The 23084-nt window shown below is 37.7% G+C and overlaps 1 protein-coding gene across 14 annotated transcripts in view; it reads left to right on the top strand.

The window, feature by feature from the left end:
* The window catches only part of ADAM22 (ADAM metallopeptidase domain 22), a 261243-nt gene that overhangs the window by 17003 nt on the left and 221156 nt on the right, over positions 1-23084 (top strand). For all 14 annotated transcript variants that reach the window (XM_064380425.1, XM_064380424.1, XM_064380421.1 and 11 more), the window contains one exon: positions 22145-22221. In XM_064380425.1, coding sequence (XP_064236495.1) covers positions 22145-22221 — 77 coding nt within the window. The remainder of the gene's footprint in view (positions 1-22144; positions 22222-23084) is intronic.

Raw genomic sequence — 23084 nt, 5'->3', positions numbered from 1 at the left:
GAATTTATCCATTTCCTCCAGGTTTTCTAATTTATGTGCATAGAGTTGTTTGTAATAATCTCTGATGATGGTTTGAATTTCTGTGGAATCTGTGGTGATATCGCCTTTGTCATTTTTTATTGCATCTATTTGGTTATTCTCTCTTTTCTTTTTTATTAGTCTGGCTAGTGGTCTGTCTATTTTGTTGATCTTTTCAAAAAACCAGCTCCTGGATTTATTGATTTTTTGAAGGGTTTTTCGTGTCTCTATCTCCTTCAATTCTGCTTTGATCTTAGTTATTTCTTGTCTTCTGCTAGGTTTTGAGTTTTTTTGATCTTGCTCCTCTAGCTCTTTCAATTTTGACGATAGGGTGTCAATTTTAGATCTCTCCTTTCTTCTCATGTGGGCACTTATTGCTATATATTTTCCTCTAGAGACTGCTTTAAATGTGTCCCAGAGATTCTGGTATGTGGTGTCTTCATTCTCGTTGGTTTCGAAGAACGTCTTTATTTCTTCCTTCATTTCATTGTTTATCCAGTCAACATTCAGGAGAAAGTTGTTCATTTTCCATGAGGCTGTGCGGTTCTGGGTTGGTTTCTGAATTCTGAGTTCTAACTTGATTGCACTGTGGTCTGAGAGACTGTTTGTTATGGTTTCCGTTCTTTTGCATTTGCTGAGGAGTGATTTACTTCCAATTATGTGGTCAATTTTAGAGTAGGTGTGATGTGGTGCTGAGAAGAATGTATATTCTGTGGATTTGGGGTGGAGAGTTCTGTAAATGTCTATTAGGTTTGCTTGTTCCAGGTCTGAGTTCAAGTCCTGGATATCCTTGTTAATTTTCTGTCTCGTTGATCTGTCTAATATTGACAGTGGTGTGTTGAAGTCTCCCACTATTATTGTGTGGGAGTCTAAGTCTCTTTGTAAGTCTTTAAGAACTTGCCTTATGTATCTGGGTGCTCCTGTATTAGGTGCATATATATTTAGGATCGTTAGCTCTTCTTGCTGCATTGATCCTTTTACCATTATGTAATGTCCTTCTTTGTCTCTTTTGATCTTTGTTGCTTTAAAGTCTATTTTATCAGAGATGAGAATTGCAACTCCTGCTTTTTTTTGCTCTCCATTTGCTTGGTAAATCTTCCTCCATCCCTTTATTTTGAGCCTTTGTGTATCCTTGCATGCGAGATGGGTTTCCTGGATACAGCACACTGATGGGTTTTGGCTTTTTATCCAATTCGCCAGTCTGTGTCTTTTGATTGGGGCATTTAGTCCGTTTACATTTAGGGTTAATATTGTTATGTGTGAATTCAATCCTGTCATTTTGGTGCTAGGTGGCTGTTTTGCCCTTTGGGTGATGCAGATTCTTCATTGTGTTGATGCTCTTTACCTTTTCGTGTGTTTTTGGAGTGGCTGGTACTGGTTGTTCTTTTCTATGTGTAGTGCCTCCTTCAGGAGCTCTTGTAGAGCTGGTCTGGTGGTGATGAACTCTCTGAGTTCTTGCTTGTTCACAAAGGATTTTATTTTTCCTTCACTTATGAAGCTTAGTTTGGCTGGATACGAAATTCTGGGTTGAAAGTTCTTTTCCTTAAGGATGTTGAATATCGGCCCCCACTCTCTTCTGGCCTGTAGGGTTTCTGCTGAGAGATCTGCAGTGAGTCTGATGGGCTTCCCTTTGTGGGTAACCCGACCTTTCTCTCTGGCTGCCCTTAGTATTTTCTCCTTCATTTCAACCCTGGTGAATCTGATGATTATGTGTCTTGGGGTTGCTCTTCTAGAGGAGTATCTTTGTGGTGTTCTCTGTATTTCCTGGACTTGAATCTCGGCCTGCCTTGTTAGGTTGGGGAAGTTTTCCTGGATAATATCCTGAAGAGTATTTTCCAGCTTGGATGCATTCTCTTCGTCACATTCAGGTACACCTATCAAACGTAGATTAGGTCTTTTCACATAGTCCCATATTTCTTGTTGACTTTGTTCATTCCTTTTTACCCTGTTTTCTCTAATCTTGCCTTCTCGTTTTATTTCATTGAGTTGATCTTCGACCTCTGATATCCTTTCTTCTGCTTGGTCAATTCGGCTGTTGAAACTTGTGCATGCTTCACGAAGTTCTCGTGTTGTGTTTTTCAGCTCCATCAATTCGCTCATATTCCTCTCTAAGTTGTCCATTCTTGTTAGCATTTCGTCAAGTCTTTTTTCAAGGTTCTTAGTTTCTTTGCATTGGGTTAGAACATGTTCTTTTAGCTCACGGAAGTTTCTTATTATCCACTTTCTGAAAGCTGATTCTGTCATTTCATCACACTCATTCTCCGTCCAGTCTTGTTCCCTTGCTGGTGGGGAGTTGTGATCCCTTGTAGGAGGAGAAGTGTTCTGGTTTTGGGTGTTTTCATCCTTTTTGCGCTGGTTTCTTCCCATCTTTGTGGATTTTTCCACCTGCTGACTTTGTAGTTGTTGTCTTTCTGATTTTGGTAATTTTAAGTCTGCTGTGGCAGAACTCATAAACCCCCTGCTCTTCCCCCGAGGTGTTCTGTCCCAGGGAGTTACTGTTTTCTGATGTTCCCCTGTGCGGTTGCTGTTTTCCCTGCCCACAAGGTGGCAGCCTAGTCACACTCAGGTTGCAGAGGCTTCGCTAAGCTGCTGTGGGCTCCACCCAGCTTCCGTGTGAACTTCTGGGTGTAGTTAGAACTGCTTCCGCTATGTTGGCCCGCCCCTGTAGTGACGGAGTCTCTGTAGTGGCGGATTGCCTTGGTACAGAACAGCAGGGTGCCTATGGAGAACGCCCCTCCTCCACAGAGCTGGACCGTCCCGGTTTCAGTTGTGTTTCAGGTCTTCTTGCTGGGTAAGAGGGGACACCGTCTCATCCGATCTGCCTCCGGAGCCGCTGCGTTGGCTAAAGCCGCGGCTCTGAGATTCGTGGCGCTGGCCTGGCTCCCCGTTTCAGCTCCCCTTGCTGGCTTATAGGGGACTCAGACTCTCTCACTTTATACAGTGAGCCGTTGCCTCAGGGTGCCGGCCCAGCGGCTGCGCCGTTCAAGCCAGCGGCGCCAGCGGCGCTGGCGACCCGTGTGGCTTCTCTGCGTGTGAATCTCCTGTTCTGTGGGCAGTAAAAATCAGTCTGGAAATACAGCGTCCACTCACCCTCTGTGCTTTCTCTCGGAGCTGCATTCCCGAGTTCCTCCTAAGCGGCCATCTTGGATCTCCAGTAGAAGGTGTTCTTATGAAATAGATTTTAATGTTGGGCTCACAACTGGTTATTCATATTCATTATTGTTTGTGCACTGCTTAGCACTGTGTCTGACACACAGTTGGTGCCCAGTAAATATTTATGGTCTACTTTTGTTTCGATCTTCTGTCCCCAAAAATGCAGGAAAAAAGTTTTGTGACCATTTCTTAGTGATTTTATGTACCTTTGAGATAGTTCCGAGTTGCATTATTTCTCTTCTCTGGATTATTTAATACTTTGGTTGGGATGGCACGGAGAGGATCATGGACCTCATTCTACATTTTTGGCTAAAGCCCTGAATTCTTTCTTTCTCTTCCTGCACATGTACTCCTCCTGCCCCAGCAAAGCCACCTGTGTATAGTACTCCCAGGCTCTGTGAGGATCCCCTCACAGTGAGTGTTTGAACTGAAATAGCTGTCCCTCTTGCTTCAAGTCTGAGTCAGGATTTATTTAGAAAGGCAGGGCCATGATGACGAGGGCAGAGAGAAAGCCAAAGAAAATGACAGGAACTTGGACAATGATTGGCATACTGACATTCTACCACATAAAGTCGCCTTGCTGTCTTGAGGCCACTATAATCACTGTGACAAAATCATTCATATCACTTTATAGCCCTGTCTCTCCCAACAAAAATAAATTCAAGCTATTTAACCTTTTTGTATGAACTTTATTCACCAGACTTTGTCATTTGCTGCCTGGAGCTGCATTTTCTTTAAGACAATGATGTATGTCTTCTGAGAGAGTGACATCTAGTATTTCTGATGGATTTGAATTCATATGACATATTTGGCCGAGGATTTCCCTTGATATTTATTTTTGGGGTTTAATTTTTTTAAACTATGGTTTTCAACTAAAGACAACATCCTTTTTTTTATAGTTAAGCCCCAGATATTTTGTCTAAAAGTTGAAAAAAAATTCTAGTTTTTATCTTACTTTTGTGAACTACTTAATCTAAAATATTCATATTATTTAATATGGATTAATTATGTTAATACAAATTTATATGTAAATATAAAATATAAATATATAATAAAATATAAGTATATAATAAATATATAAAAATATATATGTTTAAACATTGATTATATAAATTTACTTATTAATTGTAACATCGATTAATAACATGTTAATGTAAAATATTTATATTATTTTATAACTTTTTTATTTCTTAGGAGGTGGATGTTACACATACTCCATGAAATCTTTATGCCTTTAAAAGATCTTTACATGCTGGTTCAAATCAGAAAAATATGCCAGTAGAGAATAGGCACATTAGTATAATTAGCTTCAAGAATTTATATCTCAGTGTAAATTAAGGGTCTGAAAGTAGCTTTAAGACTAGATGAAAAAGTGAGGACTTGTGGTGGAGAAGAGGCCCTACATTAAAAGGTAAAGATCAAATACAGCTCCCGGGTTCAAGCAATTCTCCTGCCTCAACCTCCCGAGTAGCTGGGACTACAGGCATGCGCCACCATGCCCAGCTAATTTTTGTATTTTTTTAGTAGAGACGGGGTTTCACCATGTTGGCCAGGATGGTCTTGATCTCTTGACCTCATGATCCGCTCACCTTGGTCTCCCAAAGTGTTGGGATTACAGGCGTGAGCCACCGCGCTCGGCCGCAAATTTTTGTTTATCCCCCTTTTCATCATTATTTGGAATCATAAGACTTTAAAATTTTTAACAATATTGTGGGTACGAAATGGTGTCTGCTTATTTTACTTTCCATTTTCCTGATGACTGATGAGGTAGAACACCTTTGATCTATATTTCGTCTTCTGACTGGCCTGTTAATGTGTTCCCCATTTTTCAATTAGAATTTTTGTCTTTCTTCTTGTTGGTTTTTGGCATTTAAAAATATTCTAGATTATTCTCTATCATCTGTGTAGCAAATATTTATTTATCTTTTAGTTTATGGCTTATTTTTCATTATCCTCATGGTATCTTTGGCTTAACAGATTTAATTTTTTAATGTTATCCATACAGATCCTTTTCTTAATAATTCTTGGTCTTTCTGTGTATTATTTTACTACTATGGAATTTACTGTAATTTTAGAATGTCTTAATTTTTTACAAAATAAATTTCAGATGTAGTTTTCTTTTTACAAAAGCATTATAGAAAAGTGATTAAGTGTTAAAGGACCTAGAATTAGACTGCATGGATTTAAAGCCCACCTCTGCCACTAGCTCACTGTGTGAACTTGGCAAACACTTAACTTCTCTAATCCTGGGTTTTTACACCAATAAAATATGAAAAAGAATAGTACCCAGTTCATATGTTTTTGTGAGGATTAAAAAAGATAATATACATAAAACTGTAGTTGGGTGTTTGGCATATAGTAAGACCTCAATAAATGTTAGCTCCTTATTTTATTAGCTCCTATAATTATCATTTCTTGGTATAAAACTGATACTCAGTGTCTTATATATGCAAATCACTGGATTTCTCTGATTTCTTAAGAGCTGTGATTTGCATCAAATGATCCAGGATGCTGCAACTATTTGCTCTCTGGTGCTAGTTTGGATCTAGCTTTGGTCTCACTGTAGGTGTTTCCAAAAACATAGCTGCCAGATTAGAGGACAAGATACTCCATTTTAATAGTCTATTTTAATTTCCTTTTTAAAAAACATGTTTTGCCTGAAATACTTCAATATGCAAATCAAAGGGAACAGGCAGGTGAAGAAGAAAAGGCTTCCAAAATTTTATAGATGGTAGCATTTATTATAAAAATGTTGAGTCTTCTGTGAAAATTAAGATTCCTTTGCATTTGAAATATATGTATGGCAACAATACTGACTTTTAATACAGTTTTTAAAACAATAGATTTATTGATGTATTCATATGCTATAAAATTCACTCTTTTAGAATATACAATTCAGTGGTTTTTAATATAGTTTTAACTAAAAGTTTGTTAAAACTTAAAATTTGCAGCTTCTTATTAACCTGGACCCAGCAGTAGATGTAGCCTTCAGCTTAATGGAAAGAACTGAAGAACTTCCATGTTCTTGCAGTAGATTCCCATATTTAATAAATATTTTAATACTTATCAATCAACCATGTGTTTCTGAATTTTTAGCAGTTTTAAACAAACAGTCTTTCCAAAATCTGTTATTCTGAAGTTAATTGTTTGTGATATTTCTCTTTTTCAAGAAATAATTAGGTTAGAAGAAGTCCGTATGCTTTCATTTTAAGCATCATATGTTCACTGATGAAAGTGTTCAGGAAGACAAGAGTTCCAAGTGCAGATAGTATTGCTGGTGGTTGTGGTGTCTGTGTGTGTGTGTGTGTGTGTGTGTGTGTGTGTGTGTGTAGAGTATTCATGGGACATCTCATCTCCATAAGGCCATTGGGTCACTTTTAGTCCTTACATTTCACTTGATGAGAAGAGAAACAGCTATACTTTTCTCTGAACCTTCTGGCCCTTGTGCAGTTGGGTATTTCAGTTATGTTAGAGCTATTAATCATGCCTTTTTATAGCTCCTGTTCTCTGCAGTGTGTTTTCACTAGAACTAGAGATTCTTGATTTCTCTTTTCATCATCCTATCTTTGAATAATGAGGGAAATGAGGGGATTGGCAAATATTTAATAGACTTTGGTTCTTGTTCCTTTTCTTATAAAGTTTAAACTTGCCAGCTCTGCAATTAAAATTTTTCCATTGGTTCTATTTCAGGTTAAGGCTCAGTAGCTGTTTTGAGTAACACCAATGCAGTTTGTGTGTGTGTTGCGATTATTTTCTGTGATTCGATTTGTGAACTGACATCTTTTTAACTCACTCCACAAACATTTATTGAGATCCTACTATGTGGCACTGTTCTGTGCCTTTGGGATACATCAGTGAATAGAAAAACAAACAAACAAATGAATTTCTTTCTTCTGGGCTTATGTTGTAGCAGATAGACAAAAATATAGTAAATGATGCAATGATACATTATATGGTATGTTCAAAGATGGTAAGTACTATGGAAAATAAAAAATATAGTATGGTAATGGAGAGTGTTAGTGCAGGGGGGTATGGGGGAATACATTGTAACGTTTAGTAGGGTAGTATATTAGGCCTCAGAAAATGACTAGAAGGATGTGGGGGGTGAGTCATACAGGTATCTTAGGGAGAGCATTATATATAGAGAGAACAACCAGTATGATGACCCCAAGGCCAGAGTGTACCTGTCAAATATGAATAACAAGATGACTACTCCAAAGAAGATTGGTGATGGAAGATCTTATTAGAAACTGTTCTGGAAGGAAATATTTGGAATCATCCACATCCATTGCTGTATTTTTGGCTTCATCCTGCAGTCTCAAAGTATTGGATTATCCCACCAAGGAAGAACATGCAGGTTTTCAGTATGGTGTCTAAATGTAATCTATTCCTCTCTTCTTCCCATAATCCCACAGTGTAATGCATTTGGATTCTTTGCAAAACAGTATTACTTCCATGCACTTAAATGTACTTGTATTTTATGCTTAGTACATGCATGGTTATGAATTACTCCTTTTGCAGGATGTTTTATCTGGTGTGGTTGGCAGATATTTTTAGTACTAGCCTGCTATAAAACTTGCTAAATAGCAGATACTTTCTACTGTCTCTAAGAGATGAGTAGCACACTTCCAAGCTTTGAACATGTTAATACCTAGTTTCACAAATGGGAGAAATAGGACTAAATTGCATTAAGACAGAGTTTTGTTAGTGACTTAAAAGGGAAAGTAAGATTATTCAGCATTAGAACAGACTATAAATGAGGGTTGAGGAACTGTCTCAGGAACTTATAGAACATGTTCAACAATTATTTTTCAAAATGGTTTTGTGTAGATGTTTGTTTCCTTACAAGTGTGGGAATAAATCATATAACTCATTGAGATTCCCTAAAGCTGAAAGTTATATTCTTCTTTGTCTGCCCTATAGATAATGACAGTTCAAATCATGTAGCCAAATGACCACCAAACTTACTAGCAAATGTCAGATGAATAAAATTAACACAGAAACACAGGTCAAAAGTATTTCAGGAGAATTAGTGGAATGCATATGCTGTTGAGAATGATAGTGCTTATATTTACTAGAGAACTCACAAGGAAACCGGTAAAGTAGCTAAACTATGTCAAAGCAACCTTTATTATGTTATAGTCCTGAGAACTACTTTTCACTTTTGACTAATTACAATTTGCAAAATAACGTTTGTTCATGTTATTGTCAGATTAACAGTTGTCGGATTTGTTTTAAATTTGTGAGCACATTCTTTGTGCCAAGCAAGGTCCCAAGTGTTGGGGCTACAGAGGCACTTGGTATAGGGTTGAGAGTGGAATGGTGTAGCTATAACCATTCACCTCAATGAGAGAGGGATAGAGGAATTGTCATCTGGAAATGACAAGGGAAGCAAGAACAATTCTGATTCCTAAATATGACATGTTCACACTGCTTATACTTTTTTTTACTCCTGTGGCAGAATAACATGCCTAACGTTTATGGAGCTAGAACATTCTGTGTGCTTTCTTTCTTTTTTTTTTTCTTTTGAAGATGAAATCTTGCTGTGTTTCCCAGGCTGGGTCAAACTCCTGGGCTCAAGTGTTCCTCCCACCTCAGCCTCCCCAGTAGCTACAACAACAGGCACCAGCCACTGCACATGGCTCTTTCTGTGCATCTTACATGTATTCAGTCTTCACAGCAATCCTCAGAGGTTGATACTGTTTTTCCCATTTAATAAATAGTGAAACTGAGGTACAGAGAGCTTAAATAATGCCCAGGATCATTCAGTTTAGGAAGGGGTGAAGCTAGGATTTGAACACAGGAAATTTGCCTCCAGGATCTGGAGTTTTAACCACTATCCTATGTAGCTTTTCATAAGTGACTGCTCACAGCTTTAAAACAGAGGGAAAACTCTTGAGCAAAGCAATGAAGCATGGGATTGTATTGTCTTGTATGACAGTCACATATCTTTCCAGATAATAAAAATTTGTTGGTAGGGCCATATCTTCCTCAGAGTCCATGCTGGTTCTCCCGGAGTCCTGTGCACACAGTAGGGGTTCAGGACTTGGTGATTGTAGTGGAGATGGTGAGGCATGCAGGGAGGCCAGAGAAGGACAAAAAGTACAGCCTGATTGCAGTGTGCTAAGGATGGCCCATCAGGGAAAGTTTTAGTCGGGGGCCTTTGCCAGGAGGCAGCTTCCCAGAAACCCAGTGGGGGAAGTTCAGAGTGACAACCCACCCAGTTTCAGAAGCAAATAAGATCTCCTAGGGTATCATTTGATAAATTAAATGAAAAGTGACTTCCATGTTACTTTGAAAGTATTCATTTGCCTCAGAGCAACAGGAAGTTAAAAAAAACTATTATAAAACATAGAAAGAATGACTGTTCCTGGCCTTTTTCTTTTGTACAAAAGAATCGAGATATCTTGTAGGAATCCTTTCTTTAACCCAGCATGTCAAATGTACGGAAGCCTCATTAAACTGTACTAATTTGCTCCCAGCAGAGGCAAGAATTACAGAGTTTGATTTATTCAGCATTGTATCAAAACACGTCAATAGCATATAGACCTGAGTCACATATGGAACATACAGAAAACAGTATCTGAGCCTTTGTGTGTTCACAGTTTTGTTAAGGCTGAGCAGCTAATGAGAGGGAAGGAATGAATGGTATTCCTGTAGCTAGTGGCTCCAGAGCTCCACCATCCTGTGATGGCTTCTTGTAATTTTATTCGTCTTTTATGTTTCTGATACTGTTGGGATCAAGTTCATGAGCCTTTGATTAAGAGCTGAGTTCATGCCAGTGAAGAAAAGAGTTTTGAGAGTAAGGGTTTTATTCCTTTTAAATATTCAGATGTGAGGTCATAAAACTAATTAGATATCACCAAGGTTATATTCATACATATTTTTTCTTGTAGTAAGATATATTTCAGAGCTAAGAGTAGTCTTCACGTGATTCTGACTTTACATCACTAGACACTGTTACTGTGTCTCAAGTCTGTAAGACCCTTCCGTGATGATCTACATCCTATCTCCCTCATTTAGAGCGCAGTTGTTTCTCCTATTTCTGGCTCTTCTGAGCTGGGCCTAGTACTAGAAAGTTTGCTTATTTTAAGTGGTAATTATCTTCCAGGTTACAGTTGGCTACAAGCTTTTCCTGCCATAATGTATACATTTGCACACACAAGGACTGTTGGATGTATAAGGGATAATGTGACTTGATTTGTGCAGTTTTTCTATGTCTCCTATTAATGGTATCTTTTAGGATTTCCTGCTTTCAAAGATGATTTAGAGTCAGTGTATTTTAAAAAGACATTTCACTTTTCTAGGGAAAGTTTAATGCTAAGGATTAGGTGACAAGATTGATTTTTTTTTTTAATCACAGGAGCTAATAGTGACAAGCTCCAATAAATAATAGAATTATAAATAAAATTAATTTCTAGAGTCTCTTTGATTACCTTTGTCTAACAGAATAATTTCATTATTTTTCAACCACTTAGGTGTTTTTATTAGAACATGTTTGAAAAATTGTACTCATTTAATTTTTTTAGATTCAGGTGTTTTTGAAGTTGGAATACTGTATACCAGATACAGGTAATGCAGTACCTATAACAAACATTTTCTTTTTGGATGTTAGTATTTTCTTTCAAACATGAATTGTGGATGGATTCTTTCAACTCTCCTGGAACTCAAGGGCAAGGAGTTACTCTTTAAAGCAGCTTGGAGACACTAGCTGGTAGTATGTGGAAGCTCTGAGTTTAAGAGTTTGGGGGCAGATTTACGTCATACTGAATCCCTGTTGAAGATTCTTGCTTTTTTCTAACTTTTGTGTGCATTGCAAGACTACCTGGTTTTAAGACATGGTTTTCTCAGAGAGGGCTGGTAGTCTATTCTCTCTCTCTCTTTCTCTCTCTCACAGACACGCACTCCCATCTTCTCCTTTCCTTACTGTGGTAATTAAGATATCTATAGGTAGTGTGTTCTTCCTACCAGTCTTCATCATAGCCAATTGGCAAACAAACAAACAAAAAATGACAAATTTTTGCAGTGGTTCTTGTCTCTATAATTCTCTGATTTGCTGTCCCAATAAAGAAAGCTTTTGGTTAAAAGAAAGAAACGAAGAAAGTCTCTGGTGGTTGACTGTCAAGTCATAGGTGAAAACTCGTTGTTTGCATGTCCTTAACATTAGGGACTTAAGTGCTTTTATTTTTCTCTTCTTTTTCAGCAGGTGTTTTGCTCTTAGATTGTTTCTTGACTGTGTCCTTGGAAAACTTTTAGATGAGTGAGATATGTTAGTAAAGAAGGCATATAGTCCCATGTTTAGAGTTTTAAACATAGTTCCATAGTTTACTATATGTAAATGTGTGAGCAGAACATCCTTTAGAATTATATAGTTTCATTCTTTAGTTCTAAGAGAGAAAAGGCCTTTATACACCATGTGAAATTATTTCCCAAAGGAAATGCTATGGAATTCATATGTGCTAGCTATTTATCATGGGATTTTGTACAATGATATTTTCTATTTTTCTGTCTTCAAACACTTGGAGCTAGCCATTTAGTAAAAGTGAGCCTTTACTTCCAGATACCTCTAATGTTTATAAGCAAATGAAATCAAGCAAAGAAAAATCCATTGATATTACAGAACTGAGTGAAGTAAACCTTGATGTGAGGAACTCACCATTTTTAATTTTATTATTTGGACATGGCCTACTTCTGAAGTTGCCTCCAGGAGAGATTGTGACCCAGCTGGCGGAGACAATTCTTATTTCTAATTCTGCTTTTAAAAGTATGTGATTGAGAGCTAAACTGACTAGTTATTCGTTTGAGAGTGTAGTGGCTTGACCGCCACTTACTCATTTTTCCTTCTCTCCTCTTTTTACCTTTTATTTAGCTTTTGATAGTTACATTATTCTCTGCAATGAGCTTTTATAAACTCTCTTTACCATAAAGAAAAATGTTAAGTGTTTTTCTCACAGCATTCTATGACTATTTTCAGTTCGCATATGGGGAAAAGCAAGATGAAGATAAAAGTTTTTCTAACTCTAAATGAAATACCAAACCAATAGTGGGGCTGGGAGAGCTCTCGTCTCATTTCTCCCAGGCCTTTCCTGTACCTGAAAAGAGTATCCATTTCCCAGGGCTGATTTGTCTGAGGGATTTTTGTCTGCTGATTTTGTTGCATCTAAATGTTAGAGTTCCTTGCACTCAGATTTAATTATAGCTTGACATAACTATACTATTTTGTATTGTTCTCAGACTACTAAGTATCTTAAAGGTCTGCTTTGACTTTCAGGATTATATAAGTAAGCATTTTCTTGTTCAGGCCTTAAATTGAAGGCCTAGTAATGGGCAGTTAATGGCCAAGATGATGGAGAGACTGATTTATCAGAAGATAGCTGAAGCATAAATAGGTAATGAGGCTGCCTGACTTCCTGAATGGAGATGAGAAAATAGGAGCTGGTGCCAGTGTCAGCATAGCCTATCTTTGCCTCTGGTTTGTTGGAGCAGGGGCCACTGGAGAGAAAGGACCTTGGCAGCCAGGGAATCACAAGAGTCCAGGGCTTTTAGTGTCCTCAGAACTGGCAGCTTAGCAGGGTAAATTTAGGGAATGCCTTTCAAAAGTTCCTCTTATCCAAGGAAAGCCATTTTTTCGTGGCATGTGTAGCCTTCGTCTAGGAATTCCTGGGTAGTGAGATCTCCATGTTGTAATCTCTGTCCTAGGAAATGTTCACATCAGTTGTGATATCGTTTGGCTGTGTCCCCACCCACTTCTCATCCTGAATTGTAGTTCCCGTAATCCCAGCATGTCATGGGAGGGACCTGGTGGGAGGTAATTGAATGGTGGGGGTGGTTACTCCATGTTATTCTTGGAATGGTGAGTGAGTTCTCATGAGATCTGATGGTTTTCTAAGGGGCATTTACCCCACTTCACTCTGCACTTCTTGCTGCTGCCATGTGAAGAAGGATTGTTTGCTTCCCCTTCTGCCATGATTCTAAGTTTCCTGAGGCCTCCCACCCCTGTGAACTGAGTCAATTAAGCTTCTTTCCTTTATATATTACCCAGCCTCAGGTATTTCTTCATAGCAGTATGAGAACAGACGAATACAACTAAATTTTTTCATGTCAAATAAAATAAATAACAAGAATGGAAATTTGACTTGGAAAGCAAATATAAGTAGATGAGAATTCCATGAGAATTGGCCATACTTTAGACACACATGGAGTAGCTCTTTAAAAAATATGGGCTTAGAGCCCAAAGTGGAAAGATTACTTGAGCTCAGGAGTTTGACACCAGCCTGGGCAATGTAGTAAGATCCTGTCTCAAAAATAATAAAAATACCATGGGAATTCCAATATTTTGCACCTTTTCCCTTCCTTTTTTTTTTTTTTTAAAGTATATTAAGGTTCTGCTTTGTGAGAAAATGTGCCAAGGTACTTATAGAGATGTTGGCCCTTAATTTAGCCGGAAAGACCCTCTGATTGAATTTCTTTTTCTTCCCTTTGGCTTTCTCTTCCTCATTCCCCCCTTTTAGAAAAGACTTTTAAAACTTTTATTATTTTAGTTGAACTCAACAACAAAATTTAGATAGTAAATTGTCACAAGAACATATATTTTACTTGTAAGAAATAACGCAGGAATTTAGTAAGTAAATATTCAGTTTTGGAAGTTAAACATCTTGTCATAAATAGTGAAGGAAAGGGAAGGGAGCTATTTATTGAACATCTGTTATTACAGAAGTCTTTAATCCATATTTATGGCTTTCAGGATAAGGAGTACATTTCTTAGGTTGGTTTAGAATATTGCTTTTCAACCGTTGGCTATACCTTAGAATGAATGACATGGATAGCTCTTTAGAAAATATTGATGCCTGGGATCCGCTGCAGACCAAGTGTATCAGAATCTCTGAATTTGAGGCACAGGCATTAGTATTTTGTAAAATGTTTCCCAAGTCAGGCTGGGTGTGATGGTTCATGCTTGCAATCCTAACTAATTAGGAGACTGAGGTAGGAGAATTGCTTGAGCCCAGGAGTTTGAGGCTGCATTGAGCTGTGATAGCACCTGTGAATAGCCACTGCACTCCAGCAAGATTCTGTCTGTACAAAAGAATTAGAAAATAAAAATAGCCAAGTATGGCAGCACATGCCTATACTCCCAGCAACTCAGGGATCTGAGGTGGCAGGATCACTTAAGTCCAGGAATTTGAGGTAACAGTGACCTATGATTGTACAACTGCACTTCAGACTGGGGAAAAGAGTGTGACCCTATCTCTAAAGGAAAAAAAAAAAGCTTCCCAAATGTATTAGTCTGTTCTCATATTGCTATAAGAAAATACTGAAAACTGGATAATTTATAAGAAAAGAGGTTTAGTTGGCTTATGGTTCTGCAGACTGTGTATAGGTTTTTGCTTCTGGGGAGACTTCAGGAAACTTAAAATCATGGCAGAAGGTGAAGGGGAAGCTGGCATGTCTTACATGGTCAGAGCAGGAGGATGAAAGTGAGAGAAGGGGGAGATGCTACACACTTTTAAACAGCCAGAGCTCCTGAGAACTCACTCGCTATCACAAGAACTGCAGGGAGGAAAGTCCACCCCCATGATCCAGTCACTGCCCACCAGGCCTCTCCTCCGACATTGGGGATTGCAATTCCACGTGAGATCTGGGTGGGAATGCAAATCCAAACCAAATCACCAAAGAAGTCTAATGTGGAACTAGGATTGAGAATAACTAGTTTAGAAGTTCACTGATGTCTTTACTTCCAGCTTGCTCTTCCATTATAGAGCAGTAATAGATTGTACTCTGCTGTGTGCCATTTTTGTGCCTTTGTTGTTCCTTTTTCCTGGAGTGCTTTCCCTTACATTGTCAATCTGAGGAGCACTAATGTATTCCTCTGTATCCCTACAGTCAAAGGACTGCTGTTGTATTTTATACATATATCTATTGTTGGACTTATGCTCATTTTGTAATAATTTATTTAGTAGCTTCTTTTTTTGACTTTGAATTTCCTAAGTGCAAGGGCCATATCCAACTCATCTTTCTTTCCCATGGCCTGGTATGGTTGTCACTAAAAGTGTTGCATGGACTATCACTTATTTAATTGTTACAGAAAATCTACAAAGTGTGTATTATTATTTTCGCTCTTTAAGAGATGAGGACTTTCAGTTCAGAGACATGAAACAACCTGCTCTAGTTTATTCTACTGGTAAATGGAAGACCCAGAATTCAACTGCAGCTCAGCTCTGTAAAGTTTGTTCTTTAAAAATTGTGCTATTTTGTTTTGTTTCATTTTGTTTTAAAATGTCCTGTTGCCAGGCACTGTTCTGGTTCTTGTAATGCTAAATGCAGATGGTTGGATTTCAAGAACAGTTTGGTTAAAGATAATGTGTAAATTAGATACAATATGTAATCAGCTTATGGAAACTATGGATGATGCTGAGATGGAAAAGGGAGAGTAACATGGAGTCATAAGTATAAAAATACAGCAGAAAACCTTAATGTTCTTAAATATATCATACCAATTTACATATAGATAGACCTGTTGGGTAGAACTGCCTGTTAACAGATGCCATTGCAATACAGTTCTGCTTCACAAAGTTAATCCCATATCTTGATGTGGCCACAACAAATTCTAGAATGAGAAACCTTCATCTGAATAGAGATATAATATCAATCTTTTGCCAGAAGTTTTCATAAGGCGATGGTGATTTTTCAGTTGCCTTTTCTGATGTAGAAAAGAGGGATCATATTGTACAAGCCATATTTGCTATTGGCATATATATTTTTTTAATTGAACTGAAAATGTTAGACTTCTAAGAATTATACTTGTGGTTTTTTAAAACTGAGTTGAAGCGGTTAAATGGCAAATACATGTTTAGGACACAGTACCTAAAGATTCTGTTACATGCATTAAACCTTTCTTTTTAATAATACTAATTACTTTCACAGTTATCTTACTGTATACTACCATTTGGTTGGTAATATTCCCACCCCATTGGTAAACATTGATTTGTTATTCAGGTTGAACTTAATTAAAAACCTAAAGTACCTCGTCTTTCTCCTTGTATCAGAGTTCTGATTCTACCATGAATGTTGTACAGCCAACTTTGCTTTAAAAATTGGTTATGAATAAGGCAGTCTTAAAAGTTCCTTTTTGTTTGCTCTCTGGGATAGGTAGGTTGGACTTGGTTCACTGACTCTAGAAGATATGAGGAGAAGAGGACAGGCTGCCCAGAAGCAAAATGCATGAGGAATATGAGTGTTATATTAATTTCAAATTTTAATTTCAGCTGTTGCCCATGAATAATAATCAGGCCCCAATCCGGAGATTGTATCAGGTTCTTCAGGTCCTAAAATTCTATGCTTCATTTTCGAATTTAGAAATTAGAATTATCTTTATATTATATTGATTTAATTTATTAAGAGTTCCTGCCATCTGGAGAGTTATTTTATATTTTTCCGTTATTCCCCTTTTGTTTCACAACTTCTATATATGTTAGCCTGATTGCTTGTCTCAGTCCCTAAAACACATACGTACTACATGCACATACTTTATCATATCCATGTAAATTTTTTTCATTAAAAGATGGATTTCAATTTAATATTTTTAACTATAATTCTGAGTTTGTAAGGTTGTTATCAAATTGACCTTAGGACATGTGCTGTGAGTCAGCTGTGGTCATGTTGTTGACTTTTGGATGAAAATGGAGTTCTAAAGATTGTTTTTTATGTTTTGATTTTCTTGTTATATCTTCTAAAAATGCTCTTTAGAGCATTTTCATGATACTGAGAAGACTTCTATTATAATAATTTTTCATTAGAACCCAGTAAAACCCGCAAGTAACTCCAAGCTATAGGATGAAAGCAAGGAGTTCAAATATAATGAAAAAGGCCTACCAGGAGGTGAGATGCCTACTCTGCCACCAAATATGTGACTTTTGCCCCTGCTGGCCTCAGTTTCCCTATTTATAAACTAAGAATCTTGTATCATATGAGCTCTAGGAATTCTCTCAGTATTATTCGGTGATACCTGAAGTACTTGTTTAATAGTTTGTAAAGTCACCATTCTTATGTAGTAATTTGAAAGAGCTCATTTCTGCAAAATTATGTTTTTCTAGTATCTCTGAGAGGTATTGGTATTACTACTTTTTAATCTTCAGCTTAAAGTTAATAAATATTAGAACTTTTCCTTGGTGATATCTTAGCCTGTTTCCCCCACCAAAGGAAAATCTTGATACTATATTGATTCTCTCTTCTCAAACATACTCTTTTTTCCTTCAACTAAAAAGGCAGGGTCTAAGAGTAACTTTCTGAGAGCCATCCTGGCTCACTTCACTGGTGTTAAATGATAAGCCTGATAATATACCAATTCAGTGTGATTCTACTTACTTTATTCCTTCTCCAAGATAACTTTAAGAAGCAACCAGGCTGGGCATGGTGGTAATCCCAGCACTTTGTGAAGCTGAGATGGGCACATCACGAGGTCAGGAGATCGAGACCATCCTGGCTAACACAGTGAAATCCCATCTCTACTAAAAATACAAGATGGTGGCATGTGCCTGTAGTTCCAGCTACTCAGAAGACTGAGGAAAGAGAATCTCTTGAACCTGGGAGGTAGAGGTTGCAGTGAGCAGAGATCGTGCCACTGTACTCCAGCCTGGGTGACAGAGCGAGACTCTGCCTCAAAAAAAAAAAAAAAAGAAAAAAAAAGCAAACATATTTCTTCTCTTTGGCCTATTTATGAGCCAGAAATGGGGAAGGTAGGTTCCTGAGTGTTGGAAGACTATACAAAATACAAAGAAACCAGGCTTACTTTTATTTTAGTGATCGCCACTGCAAGTTTGGTTTGGCTGGGAAGTCCTGTGTTTTCAGTTTGATACTTAAGGCCTCATGAGTTTCAGTCTTGCTGCTGGAAATGTCTTGGTTTTAGCCAGACTGTGGAGGAAAGTAACATTGAATACTGCTGCAATCAACTCTTTGGAGCTGCTTTTCAAAATGTTCAGGGACAATACCAGTGACACTCTATTAGTTTCCTGTTGTCCCTATAACACATTAGCAGAAACTTAGTTGCCTGAAAAAAACCAGAATTTATTGTCTACAGTTCTGGAGGTCAGAAGCCTGAAATGGATCTTAAAAGGATAAGATGGGCCGGGCGCGGTGGCTCATGCCTGTAATCCCAGCACTTTGGGAGGCCGAGGCGGGTGGATCACGAGGTCAAGAGATCGAGACCATCCTGGTCAACATGGTGAAACCCCGTCTCTACTAAAAATACAAAAAATTAGCTGGGCATGGTGGTGCGTGCCTGTAATCTCAGCTACTCAGGAGGCTGAGGCGGGAGAATTGCCTTGACCCAGGAGGCGGAGGTTGCGGTGAGCCGAGATTGCGCCATTGTACTCCAGCCTGGGTAACAAGAGCGAAACTCCGTCTCAAAAAAAAAAAAAAAAAAAAAAGGATAAGATGAAGTGTTGGCAGTGCTGTGCTCCTTTTGGAGGCCCGAAGGGAGATTCGTTCCTTGCTTTTTCTGGTTTCTAGAGGCTGCCTGCATTCCTTGATTCTTGCCCTCTTCCTCTTATCACTCTGATCTCTACTTCCATCATATCTTCTCTGATTTTAACCCCTTTGCCCTCCACTTATAAGGACTCATTTGATTAGATTGAGCCCATCCAGACAATCCAGGATAATCTCCGTAAGTCAGGGTCTTTAACGATACCTGCACAGTCCCTTTTTCTGTGTGAGGAAACATGTTTGTAGGTTTTGGATATCAGGGCATAGGCATATTTAGGGGTCATTATTCTCTCTACCATGGATTCCTTCTAGTTATTAATGTTGTTACCTGGATGTTACTTCCTTCTGGAGGCCTTCTAGGACACCCTTAGACTTCCATCTTCCCTGGTCATTCTTGACAGCATTTCCGTTTTATTAAGTCTGAGAATAGTAAGTTTATTTTCTAAACATTTTAAATTTAATTGTTCATTTTCTGTATCCTGTGCTATCACATAAGCTCCACAGGAGCAGAAACATGATCAGTTTTTTTCACTACTTTATCCCCTAAATCGAAATAGCTCCTAGGACTTGGTAGACTCTCAAAAGAAGGTTATTGAGTGAAGTATAATTAAAAAAAAAAAAAAAAGGTTATTGAATGAATCAATCTGTATACAGACTAAGGAAGCTTGCCTTATATTGAAACTATGTTAACATACTCCTGTTCCTATTACTATCAATAATGCAAACATTTTTACTAAGCAGTATTTAAGTTTTCTGTCAGTGGATTTTTTTTTAATGTAAATACATGAGTTTCTCTTTGGGACATCACTGAGATCAATAAAATAAGATACCAGATGTAAAATGGAGCTGCAGAAAAAAAGAAAATAATTAGAATTAATGTAGATAGTAAATACTTTGCCAAACAGAATGTTAACATTACCTCAATCCAAGCTGTAACCATGATATCAAGGTGAATGACATGTGGTCCCTGTCTTGTTCAACACAAATTTGCAACGTTAATATTTCTGATTCAAAGGAAATTGAGATAAGAGCATCAATAGTCCTACAAGAAGATTGGAAGAGGGAGAGGTTCATTTTAACTGAAACATCAATTCTGGTAAGCAGAGGCCCTTCCGAAAATATGGTTGTTAGCACTCTAGGAAACTCACAGAGCTTTAGGTAGAAGGAGCGATATTATCTATTGACATGGCATTAAAAGCAACTGTGATGGAAAGAGTGCCTCTATAAGCAGGTAATTTATAGCTGTTCAGTTGTACATTTATACATCCAGGGAATTGATAACAACCTTCAAATGAATCAGGCAATCAGGAGATTAACTGAGTACCTGGTCACTACTGAGGTCTTGATGTGATATTGACCCGTAGTGAGGAGGAGAGGAGGCTAGAAGTGGTTGGAAAGGCTTCATGCAAGACGGGTGCTATGCAGTGAATTGCGCCCTCCCCAGATTTATATGTTGAAGCTCTAACCCTCAACATGACCATGTTTGGAAATGGGGGACCTTTAGGAGGTCATTAAGATGACATGAGGTTGTAAGGGTGGGACCCTAATGCAGTATGACTGGTGTCCTTATAGACACAAGGCATGTGCACTTACAAATAAAAGGCTATGTGAGGACACACAGAAAACGGCCATCTGCAGGCCAAGGAGACAGGCCTCAGGAGAAACCAAATCTACCAACACCTTAACCTTGGACTTCTGGGCTCCAGAACTGTGAGAAAGTAAATTTCTATTTAAGCCACCCAGTCTGTGGTATTTTGTTTTGGCAGTCTAGATGTCTACAGGTGGAACTTGATCTAAATCTTGAAGGATGAGTAGGGCCATTTCTGGAAAACAGCTTTGGTGAAAGGTCTAGTTCAGAAAAGGGCTCAACAAAATTAATGAATGAAAAAAACCACAGAAAGTGTTGGAATGAACTAAAGAAGAGAAGAGAGAACTGACTGTGGGTGGGCTATGGGTAGGTGCTTGTGCATCATTATGCCTGGGGTGGGGAAGGTGATTATGGAAGATTCTGAAATCCAGGGAAAAGGTTTTTTGTTTTTTTTTTTGTTTGTTTTGTTTTGGATATATTAGAAAACCTAGGGCTTACATTTGGGGTTTTGATAAGGAGTCACCTTTAGAAAGATCAGAGGGATATGATTTGTGGCAGAGGTGTAAATGAAGAGTAAGTTGTGGCTCTAAGAACTACCATAAAAAAAGAAAACAAAGTTTAGTTGATGCTGGGTATTAGTTGAGAAGAGTTAGGAGTTATGGTTGAATGGTTAATGAGGCTGAGAGGTACCCAGGTAGTTCTTAAATTTTGAGGTTTTATGAGGGTTAGAATGTGTTAGCAACAGAGGTACAGGATTGTCCCATACCTACTTCTTTAAAATGGGAGAACAGACTTTAAAACAGAAGAATTATCCTTCTTGTCCAAAAAGTTTTATTATTACTAATCATACTCTCGCCTTTCACCTAATCTCATAGTTTACTGTGTGTGAAATCTCAGGGATGGTTGAGGTCCCCTGTGGCTCCACAGAAACCTAAGATGTCCCTTCCTGGGATACCCTGGTTCTCAGGGAGCAGCATACTATGTGCAGTTGCTCATGTAGCTTTTAATTTCTAAAATAATGTTTGTCACATGTTTTTCATTTTAATAATTGTACATGTTTATTTTAGAGGTTTGGATACCGTAGAAACATAAACACAAAAATTTCCAATAATTTGGGTTCCTACTGTTCAGATATAGCTATTGTTTGTATTTGGTGAATTGAATGGAACACAGTTTTTCTTCCTTTTTTCTTTTCAATTCATACACATGAGTGTTCAGTATGCAAATATTAATGTTATTGGAAACACTGTGTTTTTTAGTTAAGAGTCCCTTGTTCTCTCTGGGAATTCCTAGGATAGCATAGGAAATAATGATTTTTTTTTTTTTTAACACAAGAATATTTCGATAGGTCATACTGACAATAGATGTGCAGAGGTTCAATTTTGTTTTAAGGAAGATGTGGAAATCTTGATGAAATTAGGTCTGGTAAATTAGAACTGAAATACTATTTTTAAAGTATGTCTTTGTGATAAATGAAAAAGGTTTTTTTGGGAGGTTTATATATCTTCTTTCTAAATAGATCATATTCACCATATTATTTTATTCTTGAATTGAGCATATCTTACTTTTTTTTTTTTCCGAATGTACAAAACTTCATTTTAAAGGAGCTAGTCACTTAAAATCAGATAAGATGAATGAAGTGCAGTCATCTTGGAAATGAAATACTTAACCACTTGAGGTAAACTAGAAAACTGGGGACTTGTTCTGCTTGATTGGGTGGTAATTTACTTCAGATTGGTGAATACTTGGCTTCTAAGAAGGTGTAAATTTTACTTTGTTTTCACTGATTCTCCATGTTGAATTATTTTCTTATGAGACCGTAAGTGTTTTGAAATAATCATAAGAAAGACTAATTGTCTGATTAGTATGGCTGCGTAATAAATACCTTTTATCTTTTTGGTATTATAGTTGACTCACGTTGACCGAGCAAGCTTCCAGGTTGATGCCTTTGGAACGTCGTTCATTCTCGATGTCGTGCTAAATCAGTAAGTGTTGAGCTGGACTTGCTTTTGTCAGATACACACTAAATCCTCTTTCTTATCCATTTGTAAACTTTTTTCTTACTATATTCTACTTCGTCTTCCTATCCCAGTTAAATATTATGTTTGAAACTGTACTTACTGACTGTAGGTTATAAAGTCTGGCAGATAATAAGAAATATATATTCATTTGAAATCGAATAGCTATCATAGATTTAAGAATGTAGAATGAAAGGCAGGCGTTACCCCAATATTTTGTGTAAGAATATATAATAAGTTTCCTATGAATGACAGTAAATTGTGAAAATAATACTTTGGGTATTGAAGTATCTTCCTTGCGAATAGCAGGAAAGAGAAAGTTGTACTTTTTGATTAATGATTCAGAGGACTGGCTGCATGATATGTGATGCTAAATAATACTTGGTGTTTGTTAGATGCTTTGATATGGTGGTAGATTTCTGTGAGGTTTCTGGTACCGAGATTCTTCTGTGAATACAAAATAATTTTACAAATAGTTGTCTACCTAGAATTTTAGGTTTGGAGAGTGCTTTTCATATTGTGCTGGATTTAATCTCTTACATTTGGTCTAAGTGTAATGTTTAATAAATCTGGTTAGTTAATGTTCACTTTTCTTAACAAAAGGGTTTCTATCCTTCTTCTTATCATGGGCAAATGGGCAGAGACCAGGGTTCTGCCAGGCTCATGCTTCTGAGCTGGGCAGCATTGGGCCATCGTTTTCTGGAAGCATTTCTACAACATTTCAGGAAGAAAGTCTGAGGTCAGAAATTCAGACAAATAGACCAAGAATGAGAATTAGAGCCTAAGTTATCTGCAATTGAGAACCAGCTAGATGGAAGACTGTCAGTTAA

The sequence above is a fragment of the Aotus nancymaae genome, unplaced genomic scaffold (assembly GCF_030222135.1).
Source record: "Aotus nancymaae isolate 86718 unplaced genomic scaffold, 86718_ANA_hifiasm-v0.15.2.pri h1tg000025l, whole genome shotgun sequence".
Classification (NCBI taxonomy): Eukaryota; Metazoa; Chordata; class Mammalia; order Primates; family Aotidae; genus Aotus; species Aotus nancymaae.
The sequence above is the reverse complement of the archived record's forward strand: the minus strand, read 5'-3'. Positions and strand labels throughout refer to the sequence as shown.